This window comes from Castor canadensis, chromosome 3 (assembly GCF_047511655.1).
Source record: "Castor canadensis chromosome 3, mCasCan1.hap1v2, whole genome shotgun sequence".
In the NCBI taxonomy this organism is placed as follows: Eukaryota; Metazoa; Chordata; class Mammalia; order Rodentia; family Castoridae; genus Castor; species Castor canadensis.
Window position 1 is genome coordinate 16,988,429 of NC_133388.1, and position 15,229 is coordinate 17,003,657.

General features: G+C 39.9%; 2 protein-coding genes across 9 annotated transcripts in view; both read left to right on the forward strand.

The window, feature by feature from the left end:
• Positions 1-6,548, forward strand: part of Atxn3 (ataxin 3) — a 34,225-nt gene extending 27,677 nt beyond the window's left edge. For 5 of the 7 annotated variants that reach the window (XM_020157517.2, XM_020157519.2, XM_020157518.2 and 2 more), the window contains one exon: positions 2,240-6,548. In XM_020157517.2, coding sequence (XP_020013106.1) covers positions 2,240-2,334 — 95 coding nt within the window. In that variant the 3' untranslated portion in view covers positions 2,335-6,548. Of the gene's footprint in view, positions 1-1,411; positions 1,452-2,239 lie in introns of all 7 variants that reach the window. The other 2 variants (XM_074067297.1, XR_012446056.1) reach the window with 2 other exon arrangements.
• Positions 6,549-12,620: 6,072 nt separating this feature from the next.
• Positions 12,621-15,229, forward strand: part of Trip11 (thyroid hormone receptor interactor 11) — a 72,612-nt gene continuing 70,003 nt past the window's right edge. For both annotated transcript variants that reach the window (XR_012446055.1, XM_074067296.1), the window contains exon 1: positions 12,621-12,756. Coding sequence is in view for 1 of the 2 variants with exons in the window: in XM_074067296.1 (XP_073923397.1) it covers positions 12,621-12,756 (136 nt within the window). In the remaining variant the exon portion in view is untranslated. The remainder of the gene's footprint in view (positions 12,757-15,229) is intronic.

Consider the following 15,229-nt stretch of genomic DNA (forward strand, 5'->3'; position numbering starts at 1 on the left):
AAGTTGGTGAACGTGAAGACAGAACTGTAGAAACTACCCATTTGAGCAGCACTCTCAGAGAAAATGGACTGTGAAAATGAACTGAACCTCAGAGACCCTGTGGCATTGTAACAAAAAATGTAACTCGCGGGCATCTGCAATGGAATTGAGAAAGATGAGACTGAACGAGCTTTTGAAAAAGCAATGGTTGAAAATTGACAAAAGGGGTTGGGGATTTAGCTCAGTGGAAGAGCGCTTGCCTGGCAAGTGCAAGGCCCTGAGTTTGGTTCCCAGCACCAAAAAAAAAAGGAAAAAAATAGAAAAAAAAAGGCAAAACAAAAATTGACAAAAGACAGAAACCTACAGAGTGAAGAAGCTGAATGAATTTCAAATTAGGGGTAAACCTAAAGAAATCTACACCAAGACTCATCATAGACTTCTGAAACCCAAAGGGAAAAACCTAAAAGTCTTGAAATGAGCAAGAAAATAACCAACCCAAAAAGTCAGATTTCTCATGAGGAATTCTTGAGGCCAGAAGGAAGTAGGTGACATTTTTCAGGTGCTCAAAGAAAACTCTTAAACCCAGAATTATCTATGCAGTGGGTTGTCTTCTAGAGAATTCATCTCCAGCAGACCTGTCCTGAAAGAATGGCTAAAGAAAGTTCTTGAGACAGAAAAGAAATGATGTAGTAATTTTGGAATATTGGAAGGGAAGAAAGAACAAGAGAAAGAATAAAAGATGAGTAAACACAACACATTCCCCTCCTTTTGAATTTTCTAGAATAACATATCGTTGAAATAAAATTTACATTTATTTAGTTCTTATTATCTATATAGGAAATACTGAAGGCAATTATTTTATAAATGGGGGAAGGTTAAGGGACATAAGCTTTCTACATTTCCTTTTAAGTGGTGTAGCCACTTTGGAAAATAATTTGGCTGTTTCTTTTAAAACTGAATGTATACTGACCAAAAAACTCAGCATTTATACTCTTGGGCATTTATCCCAGAGAAATGAAAATGTATGTTCATGCAGAAACCTGCACATGAATGTTCACAGAAATTTTATTGGTCTTAATCAGAAACTGGAAAAACCAACATGTCACACAATAGGCATGTTTAAACAAACAGTAATGTTTAAACTACTTTAAGGGTTAAGAAGGAAACTGTTGATAATGCAGCAACTGGAATGGCTCTCAAGGCTGTTTTTAATGCTGGACTTAAAGAGTGAAAAGGCCTCAAAATGTATGATTCCATTTCTGTAGCATTATAAAAATCACAAATGTATCAGAGATAGAGAACAAAATAGTGTTCTGTTGCCAGCGATTAGAAAGTGGGTGGGAGAGAGAGGTGGGTATGAAGGTAAAGCAGCAGCAGGAGGGAGTTCTTTGTGGTACTGGAACAGCTCTGTGTCATTTGTTTGTTTTGGCAGTGCTGGTGATCAAACCCAAGGCCGCAGGCAGGCCAGGCAAGTAAGTGCTCCACCACTGAACTACACTCCCAACCTTCCAAGTCATCTGTAGTGTGGCAGTGGTTACATGAATCCACGCTTCACAAAATGTCATATGGAACTACACAATAAACATTGTGCTAATTGTCAATATCAGGATTTGGGTTTGAGCTTTTAGTTATAAAAGGCATAACTTTCCATCAGGGAAGCCTTTCTTTTGGACTGGAAATATGACTCAAGTGGTAGAGTGCTTGCCTTGCAAACATTAGGCCCTGAGTTCAAAACCCAGTACCACAATAAATAAATAAACTGTTGGGTGAAATTGAGCTGAATAGTACACAGGACCTCTCTACCATTGCAGTTTCCTATGAATTGACAACTGTTTTAAAGTAGAAAGGGTTTTTAAGAATTTTTAATAAGTATAGTAAATCTCAAATGCATTATGCTAGGTGAAACGAGCCATGATCAAGGCTCTCACCTGTCCTATGGTTCTGTTTACATGTTTTTCAGGGAAAGGCAGAACAGAGAACATCTCAGTAGTCATCTGGGATTGGGATTGGCGGCAAAGGGTCAGCACAGAGGAACATAGGGGACAATAGAATGGTTGTATCTTGGTGTTGGTATTGGTTATTCAACTCCAAGCAGTATCAAAGATTCTAAAACTATAAAAGTCTGAATTTTACTTTGTGAATTTACAAGTCCAGAAAGGAAAACTGTTCAAATAGAAATGCATTTCCTAAAATTCTACCTTTTGATGACTGAGAATTTTCCAGAAAATTCTAAGAAATGTTGTATTTTATTTCCCAACAGATGATGCCATGAGTGAAGAAGAAATGCTTCAGGCAGCTGTGACCATGTCTTTAGAAACTGTTAAAAATAACTTGAAAACAGAAAGAAAAAAATAATACCTTTAAAAAGTCATTTAATTATTCATACTTTGTAACATTGTCCTGTGTGATTACAGCATAGGGTCCATGTCAGTAATGTATCAAAGGGAACAATGTTCACCAGAGGAAACAAGACAGTTAGGTAGTTTGCAAACAAAATGATGAGAGTGGAGCAATGTCAGCTGTGGGACTAAATAATTATCCTCCAGATACTAGCCAAAGAGACACTCAGCAATTAAAGAAATTGAAAATAGTTTTCACATGTTCCTTTTTGTTTGTTGAGTGTGCAATATCTAACATGTCTAAAATTAGGGCATTTTTCTTGGCTCTTTTTGGAGACCAACTAATTAGCTCTTGCCACAGAACTTGTTCCATACATTTTGTTTTCTTTTTTCTTTCTTCTGTCGTAGGTAATTTGACTTTCATCATCTAATAATTGCTTTTATTTCGCATTCACCAAATTAGCCTTTCAGGAAAGTGTCTCTTATCTGTGTTAATTATAATAGTGGTTCCAGAAGGTTAACCCTTTCTTCCCCTGACCGTATCATGCACTTGGATGTTTTCCCTGTGTGTTTTTCTCTATTACAATTTCTGTTTCCTGCCTTTCATTGTTCTCCTGCAATCCTTTTGAAAGATGGTAATCTTTTCTGACATTTTGCTTTTTGAGCCCTCCACAATGGGATCATTAGCTCATTATTTCATGACCTTGATGCATTCCTAAATGCTGAAATCAGCTCTGCACACATATTGGAGAATGAGGGTTTTGTTTTGTTTAATGAGCATGTGCTTTCCAAATGTCTTTCAATTATATTAGAACCTTCCAGCCTTGCTGCAGCCCTTTCTCCTGTGCTTCATTTCTTCTGCACCTGAGAAAAGTAGGAAGCACATAGTATGCAAGCAAATCTCCTTCCAAGACTTAACGTGCAGACCCACCAGGAATGTGTCATAGGTGAAATTGGGCCTTCAAGTTTAGTGGTGGGTTCATTTTATTTATTCTTCTGTGACTGGAGCTTTGTGTTCTATTTATAGCTGGGTTCTGGAATGTTTTTTAGTAGGTATGGCTTGCCAGAGAGCAATCTGGAACATGAAAATATATTTAAATTTATGCTGATTTCACACTTGCATCATATTTAAGTAACTTAAAAATTCCAGAAGTCACAGTACTGAATAGGTCTGTAAGTAAAGAAGTCCTTAGTTTTGATAACATTCTTTACTTGGGATGCACAGAGAGTGTCCTGCTGAGTCAGTATAGTGGCATGATTTTGTGAGAATTAACCATGTCTGTCTGAAATGGGTGTTTCAGGCTCTGTTATCTTCTCTCCATCTCTCTCTCTCTCTCTCTCTCTCTCTCTCATACACACACACACATCCATCTTGAAGCCCTTTTGAATGTTGAATTGTACATAAGCTAAAACTCAAGAAGATAATTTAGGTGACAACTTAGAAAAGTAAAGTATGGTGTGCTGGCCTACTGGTATGTGGCTACATACATTTTTATCAGGGAAAGAGTTTTGATCTAGGATTCATTGCTAATGAAAGATGAAAAAATATTTTTGTGGTTATAAAATAGCTGTTTTTCTTGGATTGAACAGATTTTTAAATTATTTTGTGCCAATTAAAGCTTACTGAAGTTTCCCTTACACAATATTAGGCAGTTTTATTTTAAAATCTTAAGTTTTCTTTTAGTAGTTGAAAATGTTTCCAAAGAATTAAAAAACTTTAGATCTGCTAGGGGTGTTGGAGTTAGGACTCCTCCCTCCAGATTCAAAAGCTAAAACCCTGACTACTGATAAAATTATCCCAGTGTGCTGGCCATATTTTCCATGGATATTTTGCCTCTGCCTTTTCCCTTTGTGAAGTTACATTAATCTTTTCATACATTTGAAGAACTACCTAATACAAAAATGAGGAAACCAATGTGCATTTCAGAGTTTTAATTTTAGAGTTTATAAAGTTCATATATTACCTCCCCTAGGAAAACTACTTAAGAAAATATGACATGTGGGCCTTTAGAAACTTTTTAAAGCAGATCTGAGCATACACTGGATGTTTGAATATGTTTTTCTGTTCTGTTGTGAAATTGTTGCATTTGGCAGGCAGATCCAGAATCACCTTTGAACTCTCATCTTGTTTGAATTGGCCTAAATTTATCTGAACGTGTAGATTCCATTCTTAGTTGATTAGCCAGTGTGAAAAGATGCCAATTCTTATAACCATAGCATCAAAAAATTTAAGTTATGCAAAGTTATAGTTCATACACCAGGAACTGCCATTTACTGTAGTAACACTGTCCTGCTAAGAACTTTATAAAGATTTCCATTCTGTTTTACCAATTGGGAACACTTAATGTTTAATATTTAAACTACTGGTATCATTTTTCTAATGTATAATTGTATCACTAGGTTAAAATATGTACAGTGGTAATGCTAGTGTTGTAAGTAAAGCGGAAGCAAACTTTGGAAATACCACTTTCATATTTTCAGATGTCATGGATTTAATAAGTAGTTATTTATGTTTTTAAAAATCATAGTAGTTGGCCTCTGATCTGAAATCATTAATGTACATTTTTATAATAATTAACATACAAATATTTCAGTAATATAAATTATTTGAAACAGTTGCAGGTAAACTATATTAAATTAAGATCTTGGCCAAATAATTTACAATTCACAAAATATTTTATTTAAGGAGGTGCTTTTTTTCTCTAAAACTTGATTTTTCTTAATTAAGGCTTTATTCAATGACGCCAAAGTTAATGGAGGAAGAAAGCTCAAACTAGTTGAGCATGACTACAGGCAAAACTGCAAGTAATGTCTGTATTGTTTCATTCACATCAAGTTGAATGAAATCAATTTTATTCCAGTCAGAGCCTAAATCACATTTTGAATGTCTACATGTTTGACATTTTGATACTATTTTTTAAGTTATGCCAGTGCCAAGAGTTGCCGAATTCTTAAAACTGGCCCATTGGACCTGTGCAAATACAAAGTTTCCGTGTATAATATACGATAACTTAAAAATCTTAAATTGGAAAATCTTGATCTTTTAAATTATTAGGAGGATTCAATAATTAATATTGAGACCATCATTAAAAACTTTATCTGCAGACGTGAGGGTATAGCTCAGTGGTAAAACACTTACCTGGCGTGCTCAAGAAAGCCTTAGGTTCAATCTCCAGCACCCCCCCCCCCAAAAAAAATGCTAAAAACCTGATCTGCAATTGGAGGGAGAGGCCTTAGGCCAGTGTTTTCAAAGTGAATGTTTAGCTGGGAATGTAGCTCAGTGGTAGGCCTAGCGTGCAGGCAAAGCCAGGGTTCATCCCCAGCACCTTCTCAAGGTAAATTGTTACATTTTAGCCCCAACAAGCTTAAAGATGTGATTTTCGTGAACTTAATTTAGGAAAACCAGATTGGATCAACTAATCACTTTAGTAATGTAAATAATTTTTACTTTTCATATTCAAAATAAAAATTCCTTCACTCCTAATCTCTTTATAACTAGCATCTTTTGCTAAAGAAATGAACTGGCTTTGTATTTTTTTAAAGTCTTATACATAATAAAAAGTTTTGTTTGAGTCTTTCATGAATGAAAAGATTTTTGACATAGCTCTTCAATTCTTTTTTAATTTGAGGAATATTTTTGCTATTTTTTCCCAAAATAGTCTGGCATTTTAAGAATTAATGCTGAAAACGTAACTTATACATTTATGGTAACTGGGATCCATAGACACAGCACTAGTGAAATGTATGTGGAAATTCCTGATTTGTTTAGGAAGTGCTTGGTTGTCTCTTGCACAGTTCAAAGATGAAATGTTTACTGGAGTTTTTTGGGGGTTTTTTTGTTTTTTTTTTTTTTTGGAAAGGGGAAAATGTTCATTTGAAACGTGATTATCTAATTTCTACAACAACACTGGACTACTAGGAATAACTTTTTAATAATTACTGTTCTGTATAAATAAAATATCTGAAATTCAAGTACAAAAACCATGTGAAATAGAAGGCATTGTGTTTTGACCATGATGCAAATGCACTGTGGCAGTGCTGTTTGCTCTGCTGTGCCCCTCTCTGAGAGAGTTGTTTGCCATTACTCCGCACAGGCCTTCCCCTCTAGTTCTGGAAAGTCGGGCTTCCAAGGCACTGTTCAACTCTTGAGGGTTTTCTTGTTGTGGATGTTCAATGAGTTGTATTTTAAATATCAAAGATTATTAAATAAAGATAATGTTTGCTTTTTTATTTACTTTCTTGTGTTTATTAATTCAGAGTACAATGGGAGGGCCAGTTGCATCTGTATCATCCCAGAGCTTTTCCCAAAGGCAGTGTCAGGCCATATTCTGACCTACTGAATCATGGATGGGAAGCCCCAGAAGCACTCTGGTGCAGCAGCAATAAACGAAGCAGCCCAGGGGCGCTCACTGATACTCCTGCCAGACAGTCTGTTTTCACCAATCCCCTAATCTTCTGTAGTTGCTGTGCTGGGGATCAAACCCAAGGCCTTGTACAAGCTAGGAAAGTACTTTACCACTGAGCTATATCCCCAGCCCTCCTTAATCTTTACCAAGATAATTCAACATGTTTTTTTTGAAGTCTGATTTGAAATGTTTGCTCAATTGTTTTTTTAACTATGAGAAGCAAAACATACTAGTCATGATTTTGGGGGGATGGTAGGGCTGGGGTTTGAACTCAGGGCTTTGCACTTGCAAAGCAGGCAGTCTACCACTTGAGTCATTTTGCTCTGCTTATTTTGGAGATGGGAGTCTTGCAAACTATTTGCTTAGGCTAGCCTTGAACCACTATCCTCCCAATCTCAGCCTCCCAAGTAGCTAGGATTACAGACATGAGTGACCGGCACCTGGCCGTTAGTGCTATGAGTACTAATAATGACAGTGGAATCACACATCTTTATGTGACTAGCTTATTTCACTTAGGATGAAGGTCCATTCATTTTGTAGCACAAGTTATAGAATCTTTTTCCTTCTTCAGGCTGAATAATACTCCATTGACTACATACACATTTTGCTTATCCATTCAGCTGTTGAAGAAAGACTAACAGCTTTTTATGTAGTAGCAATAACCTATTACAAAATAAGAAAAATACCAAGACCAATAGTGTCTAATTCCTGAGCACCAGAGAGGTACTAACTTCCAGGTTGAGCAGAGTGAAGTGGCCCTTACCCCTGAGCTACCTATCATCACATGGGCCCCAAACAGCTCTGCTTGTGCTGAGTCCTGCTGAGTTTCTTAGAAAACAGTTGTCAGATTCTGACATTTGCCCCTCAACAGTGGCTCAGGCCCAGTGCTGGAGGCCAGGAGGGAAAAGGAGAAGGTCCTACACCATCCCCATTGCTTTCAGACCTTCTCCAAATGATTAATTCTCTTCAAAAATCTGTGTTTTTCTTCTGCACAGGAGCAGCTCTTTCTCCAATGCTGAAATCCCTTCTACTTCCTTAGACCCAAGGCAAAAAGTGCTTCTCTGAACCATCACCTCAAACATCTTCCAGGGGCTTCCACTTAAATATAGAAGATTGATACTGTATGACTACTTGCTTGAGGTTCTTGGGAGTAGTCACATTCATAGAGACAGACAGTAGAAAGGTGGATGCCAGGTGGTTAGAGGGTGGAACTGGGAGTTAACCAGTTTAGGAGTTTAGAGATTCAGTTCTGGAGATGAATGATGGTGATTACACAAGAATGTGAATGTGCTTAATTCCACTGAACTGAATGCTAAAATGGTAAGTTGTATGCTGTGTATCATAATAAAAAACATAGAGGATTGATCGTTGTATTCGCTTTCTTCCAAAGCTCCACCTACATGAAAGAAAAATAAATGAATCCAAAAATACAGAGCAACCAGGAAAGGAGATATATTTATTGGATTAGGTTTGGCTGTATGAAGATAGAAAGACCTAATAAAGCAGTAAGTTTAAAAGTTGGGTTCTCCAAGTGTGAGGCCTTGAATTAAAACTCCAGTACCGCAATGAAAAAAAAAGTTGGGTTCCCACCCCCCCTCCATCTTCAATAAATGCCAGTCCAGAGATGACAGAGCATCACAATGTCAGTTTGCTCTTTCTGTATTACTGCTTTATGTGTATGTTTCCCATGGCTAAGGTCAAATCGTGGGTCTAAGATGGCTGCCAGGGTACCTGTGATTATATCTGCATCCCAGTCATCAAAGAAAGTAGGGTGCAAGAAGGCCAGGTGCCCTTTTTTTAGGGTTACCTACTTGAAGTTGCACATACCACTTCCACTTATATTACATTGGTCAGAACTTAATTACATAGCCACTCCTAGCTACAAAGTTGTTTTTATTCGGGGTGAACATCATCTTAATTTAGGATTCTAGAAACTGATCCTGAGACAAGAATTTCTGTGAAAATGATTTTTAAAAACTGAGGAAGAAATGGAAAGGGTATAGAAAAAAGTGAGACAAGGAAAGGTAGCCACACAAGGGAATGCTACTAAACAAAGCCTCATTCCACAGACAGGTTGAGAAGCAGTATATACACCTCCCAGGCGAGGGAGCCTCCTCCTTTTAAAACTCATGCAGCATAGGCTATGGCAGCCTGAAGGCAGCCCTCTAGCAGCAAACACAGGTGACGGCTGTGAAGTGAGGTACATGAAAACCGTAAAGAGGGGTCCTGCCATATTCTGCTGTATCCAGGCATCCAAGTAAAAGGTGGGAGTTCAACTTCTAGGAACTAGAACAATTAGCAGTGACCTCCAGATGAGGCAACAAGCCAAAGACAGATATTAACATTTGTTCAGAAGATGAAAAGCTGATGCAAGAATGAGCAGAACCAGGAAGCCAAATCGAAGTGCCAAAGAGAAGTGTGCCCAGCTGTACACAGGAAATGAGAGCAACAAGGATCTTGGAAGGGTTGGGGAGGAAATGACTGGAATTAGGCTTGGTTACAACTTTAAAGAAACAGTAGTTTCCTTAGAGAGGAGATAATCATCAATACAAAATACTTTAAATAATTTGCAGAACTAAAAGGCATGGCTTTTGAAAGGGTTCACTGAGTGATAAAAAAATGAAAGTTTTGCTTCGTATTTGCATAAACATATTTAGATGATTTTCTCAGTACAAGGGAACTGTTTTCCCCCAGAGAAGCATTGATAATACCACTGCTTCAGAAATGGAAACCAGATGGATCGTAAGTTTGAGGGCAGCCTGAGTTACCAGAGAGAGAGAGAGAGAGAGAGAGAGAGACTTGGAGCCAGCTTGCAGCTGACAGTATTTTTGACTTTTTTTTTTTTTCCTGTTTCTATCCATTGAGGTTTCAGAAACCCTAGATTTCACCTGGGAAGTTTGGACCACATGACCTGGAGCCATGAGCTCCAGGGACTCTGTCTGATGTGATACTTGATTGTGTTGGGTTGGTCTTACTACTCATTGAGTGATCATGAACACCATCTTAGCTACAGGGATATTTAACAGGAAAAGGAGTCTTCAGTGCCAATATATCAAGTTTGGGTGTCTTTTAACTTGTTATAAAAAATTCAAGCATATGTGAAAGAAAAGACTAGTATAATAAATTATTTCTCATCAACTTCCATAATGATGGATTTCTGACAATTCTTGTTTTATGTACACTGCCCTCCATTATTTTGAGGTATATCAAAGACATCATATGTTATTAGGACAATACGTTAACTCTCTTGGGCCATATTCTATCTCAGAAAAAAATTCCTCTTAAGGGCATAGCTTTTTTGTTAATTACTTAATAAATAATCCAAAGGTTTATATTTGTGTCTTTTTCCACTAATTGCAGTACTTTATGGCACATGTGAATTTCTGGGACTCCAGAGGATATATACCTATAGGAAATATGAGCTCAATTACAATAGCTAAAATTTTCACTGTCATCCAGGAACTCAATTTGGTCCTAAGACCATGTCACTCACCGTCCTACACTGAGTAAAAAGCCAGAGCCCTTATAATGACTTTCTAGGCCCTAGTTATCTGCCCCTTTCATGTTCTTCTTCTTCTTCATTGCTTGAGCCATCCTTACCTTCTTGCAAATTTGACAAGGGTTCTCTTGCTCCCAGGGTCTTTCTTTGAACTTGGATGCTATTTCCCAAACACCCATATGTGTTACTTTCTCATTTCCTTCAAGTCTCTGTTCTAAGATTACCTTATCAGTGAGGCCTTTCCTGACCACCCTCTCTACAAGTACGCCTTCTTCCCACATCATTTCCATATCATCCTTACCCTGTTTTATTTTTTTTCCAACAGCAGTCATCACCATCTGCCTTACATTTATTAATTTTGTTTGTTATCTGGGCCTTCACATTAGGATGCAAGCTTCGTGAGACCAAGGACACCATGTTTTGGTTTTTTTCCCTCCTAATGTATTCCCAGTGCCCAGAATAATGGCAGATACATTAATAACTTGAGGATTATTTGTACATTGAAAACTTCGCACTCAGGGTAATGGTGCACACCTGTAACCCTCCACTCAGAAGGTGGAGGCAGGGGGTCATGAGTTCAAGGCACACTCCAGCTACATACTTAGTTGAAGGCAAACCTGCTACATAGTGAAATCTTGTCTCAAAAAACCAAGGACTGTGAATAGAGCTCAGTAGTAGAGCACTTGCCTAATATGCACAAGGACCTGGGTTTGATTCCCAATACTGAAAAAATACAAAAAAAACCCCTTACAAACAAATAGAAATCACTACGTACCAGGCATTGATCCAAGCCCTTAAAAATATTACCTCCGTCCCAGTAAGCATGATTGTTATAATTCTCTGTCATATGAGAAACCGATGTATGACCTTTTCTAAGGTCACACAGCTAGTAGGTGACAGATCCAGGCAGTTAGACCCAAACTCTGTACAACTAACCCCTGGACTATGGTGTCTTTCAAATAAACTCATGGAAAGCATTTAATAAGCACTTCAAGAATGAGATGCAAATTTTATTTAAAGTGTGCAGATTTCAGGAGGTGCCATCAGATTCCAAATACTGGAGAGGTTCCCAATGTCCCCCACACACAGTGCAAGCCTCTCCTGTGAATAAAATCAAAGAAAGATGCCACTATACTTAGTGCTATGTCTAAAAGAACTGCAAATCTATCACATCCTTTCAAAACAAAAATGTGGCAGTCTCCCTGGCCAGGGTCTCTGCACCAACTGCTTGAAACTCACCCGACAACCTTTCTTCCATTAGTAAGGAACGCAAACACGCGGGACACTGGAGTGTGTCAACCAGGGCGTGCACCTGAGGACCATGGGAGGGGTAGCATCTGCCCAGCTAGCGCCCCCAACGTCGTAGAAGTTCTTCTCTGGTAAGTTGTCCTGCCGCCCTCAAGTAAGTCATTTTGCGAAAAGGTTGTCTTGTACAACTTCATGGAAGTCGGCTTCGTGAGTAAGGCAGATTGCATATTAAAGAAGACAGAGTTTCAATTGTGACCTGGAAAAGACACCAGAGGAAATTTCTACGATGCAAGATAATAAAAATCCTGTCCCCGATCCGGACTTGAATTTGCAAGCCTCTCTTCATAGCTTTGCAGCCTCGGTTCCTTTCACAGTGCCCGGCACAGGGCAGCTCCGCCGAGGCTGCATAATCGATAAAGTGACGCGGGATGAGTTATCTGAAGTCACTTCCTGAGCTGCGGAACGACTCCGCAAAGTCTCTCGCACCGCTCCCCTCGCGGTGTAGACTGGATTAAAACATTCCCAACACCTGTCTTCAGGGTTCCCGGGCCACGCCAGCTTCTAGGAGCACCACCAGGGTCGGCTCTACGTATTAAACGCAGCTGCACTGGTACCGAGCTCCGCGACGCCACCAGTTCTCCCCCGACACCTCCAGGAGGTTACGTGGAGGCCGCCAGTCTGGTCGGCCGGCACTCGGTCCTCCGCAATCCCATCGTCCTTTGCGCCAAGGACACGTCCGGCGGCGTCGCAGGGCCCTTCTACACCACAGCGGCGCCTCTCTATGACCCACTGCCGCTTTCCGAGCGGTGTCATGGCGGCTAGCGTTGAGTTGGCAGGGGCAGCCCACGGAACTAGGGAAAGTCCCTAAAGCTGAGGGAGAAGTGACCCATCCCGGGCGGCGGAATGTCGAGGAAATGAGCAGAAGCCCCGCGGAGGTGACTTTGTCACTAACGGTTAAGTCCCGGGCCGGGCGTCGGTTTTTCCAAGGCAGGACCCCAGCCGTTGCCAGCAGCTCCGCGTTCTGCTTTCGAATCTCGAGGCTTTGTTGAGGACTAGTTCGTAGCGGTTCGAGGACAGCTGGTGGGGTCATCCGACGACGCTGGACGCTTTTCGCTGGGCGGAGCAGGTCGTTTCTCTCAACCCGCAGCGATGTCGTCCTGGTTTGGGGGCCTCGGCTCCGGCTTGGGCCAGTCTCTGGGTCAGGTCGGGGGCAGCCTGGCTTCCCTTACTGGACATATTTCAGACTTTACCAAGGATATGCTGATGGAGACGGAGGAAATGGAAGGTAACCGCTGGAGCGAGGGGGGAGGGCTTTTCGGGGACCCTGGGAAAGTCCGTTTGGTCCCCGCTGCCATCAGTCAGGAGACGTGGACGGCTCGCACGGGCGTGCCACTCCACCCTTTTTTTCTCCACACCCCTCCTTTTGCCCGATTTTGAAAGATGAAGGACTCCTGGGGTCCTGGGAAGGGTTGTGGGTCTTCTCCCTCCCCGTGAGCGAAGTGTCGTTCATCCTACGTTCAGTAGATTATTTTTGTGTGGTCCTTCCGTATCCATCACTTACTTTGCTCTCTCAAGTTTGGGGGCGGATCTGACTTGATCGTCGTCCTTTATTTCGACCCGGTTATGTTTATAACAATTTTTCTTGTTTTTGGTGGTACTGGGGTTTGAACTCAGGGCTTCATGCTTGCCAGGTGGGCAGGCGCTTTACCACTTGAGCCACTCTGCTAGCCCAATCTTTTTTTTTTTTTTTTTTGAGTCCTTGTATTTTGTAACAGTTGACACAATTCATAATTAAAACATTTGGTGACTTTTGCCTTGTCTTGAACATGTCCTTTGTTAGTGAAACATTCTCTTCAGTTATTTTATACTTTTGCTTATCTTGATTAACACGTTGCAGCCAAAAATGTGTTTTTTTGTGTATGGTTGCCCATCCTCATTATTTTGTTTTACTAAACAAGACATGGGAATCAATGGTTAAATTAATTACTGTTTTGATTTCTTGACAATTATTTCAGAAGGTAGGGGTCAGATCAAAAGAGCTTAAAATTCCCACCAATGTCTGCCTTCAGGGAGATAATGGGCTCATCCTTTGGAGGACAGCAATTTCTTTGACAGTTTTTTTTGAACAGTGCTGTGATCAAGCCCAAGGCCTTGCTCTACCACCTGAGCCACACCCCTCACCCTGATAGTTTTATTTCTTATAAATTAATAAATTAGCATTCTAGATTTATTTTGGGTGGAGAGTGCTAGGGATTGAACTCAGGGCCTCACACATGCTAAGCAAGCAGCTGTACCTCTGAGCTCTACTTCCGACCCCCGTTTTTGTTTTGTTTTTTTTAATCATCACTTAACTGAACCTTGTTGTTCATTTGGTTGAGATAGAGAAAAAAGTGTTTATGTTTAGAATTTCTGTGTGGTGTCTGTTTAGAAGGAAGGAAGATTAGGGAGCCGCTAAAATCCATTTTACTTCTTGGAATTTTATGTGAGTGGGAGGTGCATGAATAGGGTTTGGGGATGAGAATGAAAGGTCTTCTTTATGTGTCTCAGGGTCATGGGATCTTGAGAGCAGTCAGAGCAGAGAAGAGCTAATAACTATGGGAATTGACTAGTTTCTCTTTGCATCCTAGACACAGGAAAGCAGTTGGCTATTCCTGTGACCTCAAGCCAGCAAATGTGCATCCCCCAAGTTGTATGTCTTGTAGGTGTAAGGTAGAGTTCATTTTGTTCTTCCTGCCAGAAGTGCTCCCATAGTCTTAATCTTACTGCTTTCACTGTCTTCCTAAGGTCCTGAACTAGAAAACTTTGTCATCTTTATTTTGTCTTTTTTCATTTACTTCCAAATGACCACCAGATCGTATTCATCCTATATCGGAATTGTCCTTTCTTTTATTACTGCTACTTCTGTAGTTCAGAAGTAGCATACTTCTTATACACTCTCCCAGGGACTGTTTTTCTTTCATGTCCCTTCCCTACGCCATTCTATTTTCTGTTGTACTGCCACTTTCTTTTCACATTTGCTTAGACTTTTTTTTTTTTTTGGTGGTACTGGGATTTAAACTCATGACCTTGTGTACTTGAGCCATCCCTCCACCCCTTCAACTTTCTTGACCTGTTAACTTGCAGAATAAAATCTAGATTTCTTACTTTTGAGAGATCATGGACCTATCTTTCTTGGGTTCAATCTGTCTTTATAGTTGCCATTCGTATGGACAGTATACACATGCATGCTTATACCCAGAGATTCTGCCACACAGAACTCCGTCATGTGTCTGTACAACTCCAAGCCTCTGCATAGAAAGATTTTCCTTCTCTGTTCCTTCTTCACCCTCCTTTGCCTGGAGAACAGTTTTTCTGTACAACCCTGTTAGTGACTTGGTGAAACCATTCTGACTTCCACACAGGTTGAGTTGATTGCCAGCAGTCTGTGTTCTAACACTTTGTGGATCTCTCCCTGACAGCACTTAACCATATTAAGTTACAATTTTTCATTTTTCTTGACTGTTTTTTTGCCCCTTATATTACTAGTAGGTGCCATTTTCCTTGGTACACAGTAGGAACTCAATAAAAAGTTGTGTGACTGGGAGATCTGCTAAGTTGTTTAATGCTTTCATTCTTTTCCCTTTGTGTTATAGTAAGACTTGGCTAATACCTATTTTATTGGCTTTATAAAGTATTTTAAACTAGTCAGAATAGAGTTCATTTATTCATTCAACAAACCGAGTTTTCACCCTGTGCCAGAAGTGAACAAGAAAACAGTT